This window comes from Colobus angolensis, unplaced genomic scaffold (genome assembly GCF_000951035.1).
Source record: "Colobus angolensis palliatus isolate OR3802 unplaced genomic scaffold, Cang.pa_1.0 Scaffold30, whole genome shotgun sequence".
In the NCBI taxonomy this organism is placed as follows: Eukaryota; Metazoa; Chordata; class Mammalia; order Primates; family Cercopithecidae; genus Colobus; species Colobus angolensis.
In genome coordinates, this window is record NW_012116266.1 from 5,811,669 (window position 1) to 5,822,075 (window position 10,407).

General features: G+C 41.2%; 1 protein-coding gene and 1 pseudogene across 1 annotated transcript in view; both read right to left on the reverse strand.

Moving 5' to 3' along the window:
- Positions 1–10,407, reverse strand: part of NBEAL1 (neurobeachin-like 1) — a 206,959-nt gene that overhangs the window by 166,716 nt on the left and 29,836 nt on the right. Inside the window, exon 3 of the mRNA XM_011949999.1 lies at positions 5,113–5,204. Coding sequence (XP_011805389.1) covers positions 5,113–5,204 — 92 coding nt within the window. The remainder of the gene's footprint in view (positions 1–5,112; positions 5,205–10,407) is intronic.
- On the reverse strand, positions 6,300–6,874 carry LOC105517389 (annotated as a pseudogene).

The following is a 10,407-nucleotide window of genomic DNA, read 5'->3' on the forward strand; positions in this document are numbered from 1 at the left end:
AAAAATACAAAAAAAATTAGCCAAGCGTGGTGGCGGGTGCCTGTAGTCCCAGCTACTCGGGAGGCTGAGGCAGGAGAATGGTGTGAACCCAGGAGGCGGAGGTTGCAGTGAGCCGAGATGGGGCCACTGCACTCCAGCCTGGGCAACAGAGTGACACTCCGTCTCAAATAAATAAATAAATATCTACTGTTGTTCTTTAAAAAAAAAAAAAGTTTCCAGTTCTGTAAGCCACAATTTTTTTTAAGAGACAGGGTCTTGCTATATTGTCCAGGCTGGTCCTGGACTCAAACTATCCTCCCACCTTGGCCTTCCGAAGGGCTGGGATTATAGGCTTGAGCATTGTGCCCAACCTATAAAATTTGAGTATCACCTGCCCTATTTTACAGGGGTCTGAAACCAGAAGGTCAATATGCATTTTCAGCTGTGAAATATAGAAAGGTCTATAAAAATATAATATATTTTAAACATGCTATCACTAAAACCTCAGAATCTTTTCATAAGCCACTGTATACTAATTTCCTATTCCTTTAAGAAAAATGCCTGAATCTGAACAGAGCTCCCTAAAGCACGCCTATGATTAAATGACAATTATACTTTATAGCCATCTCTTCTTCAGCTTATGCTTAATATGAAGTATTGCTAGTATTTTCACATTGAGTAAAAGGCTGTTTAATTAACTATAATCAGAAAAATCTGAAGCACATAACCAGTAGTCACATGTAGAATATAGTTAGCCTCTTTCTGAACCATCCTACAACATAAATTAAGAAAGTGTTTTATAAAATGAAAAGCAGGCTGGGCGCGGTGGCTCAAGCCTGTAATCCCAGCACTTTAGGAGGCAGAGACGGGTGGATCACGAGGTCAGGAGATAGAGACCATCCTGGCTAACACGGTGAAATCCCGTCTCTACTAAAAAAAAAACAAAAAACTAGCCGGGTGAGGTGGCGGGTGCCTGTAGTCCCAGTTACTCGGGAGGCTGAGGCAGGAGAATGGTGTAAGCCCGGGAGGTGGAGCTTGTAGTGAGCTGAGATCCGGCCACTGCACTGCAGCCTGGGCAACAGAGCGAGACTGTGTCTCAAAAAAATAAATAAATAAAATAAAATGAACACCTGAGTGTAATTAAATTACACAAAAAATAAGCCACAAAGCATATTATAAGGAATGCCAAATTCTATAACCCAGTTACAAATATTTCATTTTAGTTGGGGCACCATTTCACTTGTAGCTTTGGATTCTTTCATTCTCTTATTTATAGGTGGTATCAGAAAATCTCTCATTAACATATATATACAAATTTTTTTTCCTGCTAAAGGGCTAAAAGAAGTAATCTAAAAATAATAAACAAAGATTCAGATATAACCAATTTTCAAAATTAAGCAAAGCTATTCCTCCTCACTTTTCCAAAAACATATGTCAACAAGAAAGAAAATATTCAATTTTCCAATATTTTATCCTACTTATTTAAAAGTTCCCATTCTCTATATGCACATTGTTTTTAATAAATAATTAAACAGTCAAAAAATAAGCTTCTAAAAATGACTAAAGAGGACAAAAATTAGTTCCTAAGAAAGACTTTTTTTTTAATTATAAAATTGGGGCTTGGTTGAACATGCCTTATAGATAAAGTTGAAATTTTTGGCCATGTTCCTAACGTTATGAGCATTTAAGGACTTGGAAGCATTTTCCCACCTCTAGGACTTTACTGTTCAAAATTCTATGCTTCTTTTGTTGCAGTTTCCCAAATTCCACAAATCCGTTCCACTCCTCTGTTTGGCTATTGAACGTCTACTGTAAACCAATGGTTGTCTGTGTCTACTACAGGAAGCAGTCTAGGTTGAAGTTCAAAGGCTTTTGAACTATTACCATTCTAGTAAAAGCCATCTCTGCTTTACATTATGAATTCTGTAAGGTCAGTTTACTTTACATGAGGATTTGCCATGTGTCTCTTATCTTCAAGGTGATTTGACTAATTTCATAAAATATCTTGTATACGGCATGTACTTAAAAATTTGAATGTTTTCTATTAGAAAAATTAAATTCATGGTTCAGTTTTTTGACAAAAACAGGAACCACAATATTAAGTAAACAAATTATATCACAAATGCAGCAATGCTCTTGGCGTTCTTCATGTTACTTTAAACACAGTGGCAATATAAGTCTACATAATGTTTTTGGAAACAATGTCCCAAGAAAGGAGAGATGCATAATGTATGGATAACAACTGCACCTTAGAAACTTTAGAAGCCTGCATTCCAATATTCCAAACATTTAAAGGCTCAAATCCTAACTCTACAAAATTCCTAGCTCCATGATTTTTTTTTTTTTTTTGAGGCGGAGTCTCGCTCTGTCGCCCAGGCTGGAGTACAGTGGCCGGATCTCAGCTCACTGCAAGCTCCGCCTCCCGAGTTCACGCTATTCTCCTGCCTCGGCCTCCGGAGTAGCTGGGACTACAGGCGCCCACCACCTCGCCCGGCTAGTTTTTTTGTATTTTTTAGTAGAGACGGGGTTTCACCGTGTTTGCCAGGATGGTCTCGATCTCCTGACCTCGTGATCCGCCCGTCTCGGCCTCCCAAAGTGCTGGGATTACAGGCTTGAGCCACCGCGCCCGGCCAGCTCCATGATTTAAAGCAAGTTGTAAATTATTAAAACAGAAGTACTTCTAAGCACAAATCATATTATTTTATTGGTAAAAATTAGCAATAAATAATTTTATTTTGAGAAAAGGTCAAGATTAATACTCCCCAACCTTTAAAAACCTAACATGAATAATATTCTAATGAGGAAGACTTCTGAAACTGGATTTATAAATAATGAAGTCCTAGTCTTTTTTTAGTACACTCACATCCTTACTTGAGTTGAATATCTCGGTCCAAAGCTCTAGCGACGACTCTGGATTAACACAATTACCTCTTAACTAGGCTCCTTGCCTACAGTCTCAACGCTCTCCACCAGCCACTAAAGTGACTTTGAAACACAAACTCGATCAAGACACTCCACATAGAACATTTTTCAGCAGCACTCTTATTTTCCATAACAACAACAAAAAAGTCAAAGTCCATTTGTATTGCATGCATAGTACCTCATGATCTGGCCCCTTTTTGATTCTCTAGACTCAATCCTCCTTTACTACCTCTGATTGCCTACCTCTATTCCCAAAATGCAAACACTTTTCCTCCTTTAAGATTTAATTCTCCAGACACTATTTCTCATAATCAACCACCATCCATTCCTCCCTTCTCTCCTCAACACATTTTTTCTTTTTTGAGACAGGGTCTCACTCTGTCACCCAGGCTGGAGTGCAGTGGCACAATCACAGCACACTGAAGCCTCAACTGTCTGGGCCAAATCAATTCTCCCACCTCTGCCTCCCAAGTAACTGGGACTACAGGCACACACCACCATTTTTAATTTTTTGTAGAAATGGGGTTTCACCATGTTGCCCAGACTGGTCTCAAACTCTTAGGCTCAAGTAATCTGCCCGCCTCAGCCTCCCAAAGTGCTGGGACTACAGATGTGGCCACTGCACCTGGCCAACACTTATCTTAAACTGGCACTCCTTTTGTGGCTAGATGCCTCCCCATTTTTCTTGCATTTTACCCCAGCCAATCTCTCTTACTGAACAACTATTAGACCTTCAAGATAGCTTAAGATATAGAAAAAACTTTATCTGAAAAGTGGGCCTGGGAAATGGTATGAAAGTGGGAATGGTGGTGGGTAGAAAAATGAAAGATTTGTACTTTCAGTAGTATTTTTCCACAAATTTGAATTTTTCCATTTTATGATTTTTAAATCTAGTTTCTAAAAATCTAAGCACTTCATCTTCTCTAAGATGTATTCTAAGGTCCTACAGTAAGGCCAGGAATGAAAATAAGTTTCAACTCACATGCCTATTGTATAATAAAGAATGTATATCTGGTCTTTGTACCAGTTTTCTGGCACATAGCTTCAAAAACCCTTGAGATTTTCTGAGTGATATTCAGAATGTCTTCTGTTATTTATAATAAGCCCTATGGATTACATCTGAGTCTATGCAAATGAAGTGACTCAAGGTAAGCCCTTAGTTTCAACAGAAGGTTGCTCCTATCAGAAAGATCAAGCATTGGTCAGGTGTGGTGGCTCACACCTACAATCCCAGCACTTTGGGAGGCCAAGGCAGGTGGATCATGAGGTCAAGAGATCGAGATCATACTGGCCAACATGGTGAAACCGTGTCTCTACTAAAAACACAAAAATTAGCCAGGCGTGGTGGTACGTGCCTGTAGTCCCAGCTACTCAGGAGGCTAAGGCAGGAGAATTGCTTGAACCTAGGAGGTGGACATTACAGTGAGCCAAGATCGTGCCACTGCACAGCCTGGTGACACAGCAACACTCCATCTCAAAAAAAAAAAAAGAAAGACCAAGCATTAATTAGAGGGCTGGAATTTTCAGCCTCACCACTGCTTATACTCCTAGGAAGAGGGAGATTGAGCTCAATCACATAATCCATTATGTAATGAGACTCCAGTAAAACTCTGGACACCCAAAACTTGAACAGTTTCCTGATTAGTGAACACACTGATGTTCAGGAAGGGCAACACACCTTGACTCCATGGGGAGAGGGTGTGGAAGCTCTGCCTCCAGACCCTTTCACACCTTGTGCTATGTGTATTCATTACGATAAAGCCGTAATCATAAGTATAGTGCTTTCAGTGCTCTGAAAATTTGTTGTTACGGAAAACAACAAATTCAGGGTGTGAGAACCCTGAATTTATAGCCAGTTGGTCTGAAGTGTGGGTGATCCCCAAGACTTGCAGTGGCTGATGTCTGAAGTGAAAGCAGTCTTATGGGGGACTGTGCCCTTAACTTGTGGGATCTGGTAGTTAGTGTCAGAAATGAAGTGTGTTGCAGGACACCAGTTGGTAGTGTCCTAGAAAAGCAGAGTTTTCTAGAAGCCAGGTCTAGCATCATCAAGAAAGACTACTGTCATCAATTAGCTATGTCTCTATGAGAATAGGGTTTCATGAGTATCAAGAGGGTAACATTATTGCCATCCTTCTAGTATGTCATCAATGAAATCTTTGTGCCAAAAATGAAAAACTCATCCAAGGGTAACAAATTAGTGTTTCTACATACCTGGTAGGCAGCTTTTCAAAGTCAACGTCTAAAAATTGTTCATAGCTAGAAACAAAAGTGTCCAACCATAGCTTCAGGTAATCTGGATCTTTCTGAAATAACAAAACCATCATAATATTAAGTATGCCTATGAGGGAAAAAAAATGCTTCCACACCTATTAAATAGACACCTAAAGAATCAATACTAAGAAATATCTAAGTGATATTCAGGAGTACATATGTGCTGTTTTAAAATGTATATTAAGTATATGGAACTCTCAAATGGCTTCTCATGTCACTCAAAGAGCTAAAATCTTAACAATGTCCTATAAAAGTTTAAACAATCTACCCTCCCATATCCCTGTAAACTTGTCCATTGTTATCCTGTACTAACTGGCCTTCTGGCTGTTTCCTGGGACATGCCAGCACGCTCCCACCCTAAGGACTTTGCACTGGCTGTTTTCTCTACCCAGAACACTCTTCTCCCAGGTATCTGAATGGCTACTCCCTCATCTTCAAGTTTTTTTTTTTTTGGACAACTGAACATTTATTTGTGTGCCTTTCTTCTTATGTGTATTTAAAGTCTTTTCAAAACAAGGCCCCCAGACTCTCCAGATTAAATTATGTCCCTGGGCTTGGTCCATTGCTGCAGGAGTCTTAGGGAGCCTTGTACAAATGCTTGAGTTACTCATTTACCAACATTAAACCCTAGGATAGAAAATGCAACAAAGCAGGACTCCTTCTTCTATGGCATGTGCTGATTTCTGACGAGGCGGCAACCAATATAGAAAACACTGGAATTTTTCCTTAGAACTGGACTGTGATGAGAGGTGCTTGCCATGAACATAAGCTACGGTATTTTCTTTGACTCTTCGTTTCTAATTTTTTAAGATAAGGCAAGGAATAATCTTCTCTAAAGATACCTGATAATAATTCCCCCAAAAGCAAAAACACATGCTTCCACTGCACTGTGCTTTCAAATATTCTGGGTCTTGTTCAGCTGGCAGATGAGCTGACCGATGCATTCACCCTGATAGCCATGTGAGCCCATCTCCTTGAGGAAGCCCACTATATTTTTGGTATATAGTGGATGTATATAGCCAAGATCACACTACCACACTTCAGCCTGAGCATGACGGGTCACCAAAAGGTGGAAAGGGTACAAGAACCATGAGATCTCCTGGAAATACTTCACTGGGAAGGCCATTTCATGAATGAGGTCTTCCAAGCAAATGACACCAAACTTCTCCAGGTGCTCCTCAATCACTGCGTTGTCTGTCAGAGGGATGGTCTTATTCTTTACCTTGGCTTGTCCATGTTTCAAAGTGAGTTCCCACAAAGACTTCAGATTTAGAAATCCCCAGGTCACATAAGTTTCCAATATAAGCAGCATTTTTAGGTTCTGGGGGTTGACTTAATTTACAAAAACACCACTAAAAATTTTCTTCAGGCGAAGTCTTACAATAGTTCTCTCCACCAGTAAACTCATGCTATTAATCCTTTCGAAGTGCACAACAAAGGCCATGGAATGTTTATCTGGCAATTCCAAGGCATGAGGTCTCACTTCTAGTCATCTGAGATGCACCTTGTCACATTTTTGCCTTCAGGAATCATGTAGGAATGATTCCAGTCATTTAAACCTGAGCCTTTTTCCCTTCCTCTGCTCTTTCTTTGCCAAAAGGGCCTGCTTTGCCTGAGTGGCTTTGAGGGCTTGAAAAACCTTCCTCTTTTTCAGGAGATTTTCTGGACCTAAAGGGATTTTTCTTTGCTCTTGCTCTGCCATCTTTCTAGTGTTGCAGCTACTGATCATGCACAACCCCACCCCAAGTCATTTTTTAAATGACATATTCTCATTGAGGCCTATTTTTACTTCTTCTTAAAACCAGAAACCTCACCACCCCCTTACTTTACCTTATCATGTTCCCTCCACCATGGTCCTTTATCAACTTTCATCATGCTCTATAATTTACTTATCAGTTTATTTTTTGTCACTTCCCCAGAATATACGATTCACAAGTGCAGAGATTTTCATTTTCTTGTTTACTAATGAACACCAGTACCTTAAATAGTGGCAGGTACTGAGACTGTGCTCAATAAATATTTGTTCCATGAATTAAGAGTAAGTGTAACATGCATAAATGAAATCAAATTGGAAATGGATCATTAACATAAACATAAAAACTGAAACCAAAATTTTCTAGAAGAAAATACACCAGGCACAGTGGCTCACACCAGTAATTCCAGAACTTTGGGAACCCGAGGCAGGAGGATTACCTGAGGTCAGCGGTTTGAGACAAGCTGGGCCAACATGGTGAAACCCCGTCTCTACTAAAAATACAAAAATTAGCCAGGGGTAGTAGTACAAGTCTGTAGTCCCAGCTACTCGGGGGGCTGAGGCATGAGAATTGCTTGAACCCAGGAGGCGGAGGTTGCAATGAACCAAGATTGCGCTACTGCACTCCAGCCTGAGCAACAAAGCGAGACCCTGTCTCAAAAGAAAAGACAAGACAAGACAAGACCGAATAACTTTGCTACCTGAGGATAAACAGAGGTTTCCTAGCTAGGGCAAAAAAATCATAAACTGAAAAAGAAAAAAAGATAACTGGTATTAATCAAAACTTAAAATTTCTACTCATCAAAAGACACTATTAAGAAAATGGAGGCTGGGTGCAGTGGTTCACAACTGTAACCCCCACACTTTGGGAAGCTGATGTGAGAGAATCGCTTGACCTCAGGAATTCGAGACCAGCCTAAGCAACATAGTGAGATCCCATCTCTTCAAAAAATAGAAAAAAATTAGCTGGGTGTGGTTGCGCATGCCAGTAGTCCCAATTACTCAGGAGAGTGAGGTTGGAGGAATTCTTGAGCACACGAAGTCAAGACTGCAGTGCACTGTGATCATGCCACTGAGTGACACGTGCCCTTAGTAAACAAAAAGATGAAAATCTCTGCACTTGTGAAACTTATATTCTGGTGACAGAGTGAGACTCTAGAGAAAAAAGAAAATGGAAAGACAAACCATACTGGCTGAAAAAACTCTCAGGGACTTGTATGAAAAACATAAAGATCTCCTACAAATCAATAACAAAAAGACAATTCCATTTAAAAATGGGCAAAAAGCTTAGACACTTCACAAAAGGGAATACACAAATGGCCAAACAGCATCCTCATCTGTGACCAACATCATTAGTTATCCAGATAAATGTAAATTAAAACCAAGTAAGATATTATTATATACCCACCAGAATGGCTAAAAGTAGAAAAACTATATCACATTAGTGAAGACGTGCAGTAACTGTAACTCTCATACATAACTGGTGGCAGTATGAAATAGGATCACCACTTAGAAAAGTTTAAGTTAAATATACACATATCAAACAGCCCAGCCATTCCTCTCCCAGATAAATGAATACAAATATCCACAAAAACACTTGTACAAAAATGTTTATGGAAACTTTGTTTATTACAGCCCAAAGCCGAAAACAAAAATTCTATCAAGTTAACAAACAAATTGTTATATATTCATACAACGGAATACTATTCCAGGAATAAAAACGAACTATTGATACTCACAATGACAAAAAATTTTTTCAAAAATCTATTGAGCAAAAGATGTTAGGCATCCAAGCACATATCACTTATTTATTTATGCATGTATTTATTATTTATTTATTTATGAGACAGGTTCTCACTCTGTTACCCAGGCCGGAGTGCAACGGCATAATCACGGTTCACTATGGCCTCAAACGCCTGAGCCCAAGGAATCCTCCTGCCTCAGCACTCCAAGTAGCTGGAGTATAGCTATCATGTCTGGTTAATTTTTGTATTTTTTGTGGAGACAGGGTCTTGTTACAGTCTCAAACTCCCAGCCTCAAGTGATCCTCCCACCTTGGCTTCCCAAAGTGCTGAGATTATAGGTATGAGCTACCTTGACCACCCTGATATCACTTATATGCAGTTCTAGAGCACTCTATGGTGACAGAAATTAGACAACATGGCTGCCTCTGGGAGGACTGACTGCAAAGGTGCACAGAGGGAACTTTCTTAGGTGATAGAAATTTTACGGCCGGGCGTGGTGGCTCAAGCCTGTAATCCCAGCACTTTGGGAGGCCGAGACGGGTGGATCACGAGGTCAGGAGATCGAGACCATCCTGGCTAACAACGTGAAACCCCGTCTCTACTAAAAAATACAAATAATACAAAAAACTAGCCGGGCGAGGTGGCAGGCGCCTGTAGTCCCAGCTACTCGGGAGGCTGAGGCAGGAGAATGGTGTAAACCCAGCAGGCGGAGCTTGCAGTGAGCTGAGATCCCGGCCACTGCACTCCAGCCTGGGCGATAGAGCAAGACTCCCTCTCAAAAAAAAAAAAAAAGAAATTTTACATTTCTTGACTAAAGTAGTGTTTATACAAATGTTTACAGGTATCAAAATTCATCACATTTGACACTTAAAATCTGTGCATTTTTATGCTTTGTGACATTTCAATAAAGCTGAGTTGAAAAAAAAAAAATATGATCCCGAGGGTGGTTCCAAGATGGCTGAATAGGAACAGCTCCAGGCTACAGCTCCCAGCGTGAGCGATGCAGAAGTCAGGTGATTTCTGTATTTCCAACTGAGGTACTGGGTTCATCTCAGCGGGGCTTGTTGGACAGTGGGGGCAAGACAGTGGATGCAGCCCACCCAGCGTGAGCTGAAGCAGGGTGAGGCATCGCCTCACCTGGGAAGCACAAGGGGTCAGGGAATTCCCTTTCCTAGCCAAGGGAAGCGGTGACACAGGGCACCTGGAAAATAGGATCACTCCCACCCTAATACTGCACTTTTCCAACACCAGGAGATTATATCCCACATCTGGCTCAGAGGGTTCCTTGCCCACGGAACCCTGCTCATTGCTAGCACAGCAGTCGGAGATCTAACTGCAGCAGCAGCGAGGCCGGGGGAGTGGCGCCCGCCATTGCTGAGGCTTAAGTAGGTAAACAAAGCCTCTGGGAAGCTGAAACTGGGTGGAGCCCACCACAGCTCAAGGAGGCCTGCCTGCCTCTGTAGATTCCACCTCTGGGAACAGGGCATAGCTGAACAAAAGGCAGCAGAAACCTCTGCAGACGTAAATGTCCCTGTCCGACAGCTTTGAAGAGAGTAGTGGTTCTCCCAGCACAGAGTTTCAGATCTCAGAACGGATGGACTGCCTCCTCAAGTTGGTCCCTAACCCCTGAGTAGCCTAATTGGGAGGCATCCCCCAGTAGGGGCAGACTGACATCTCACATGTCCAGGTACCCCTCTGAGAGGAAGCTTCCAGAGGAACGATCAGGCAGCAACATTT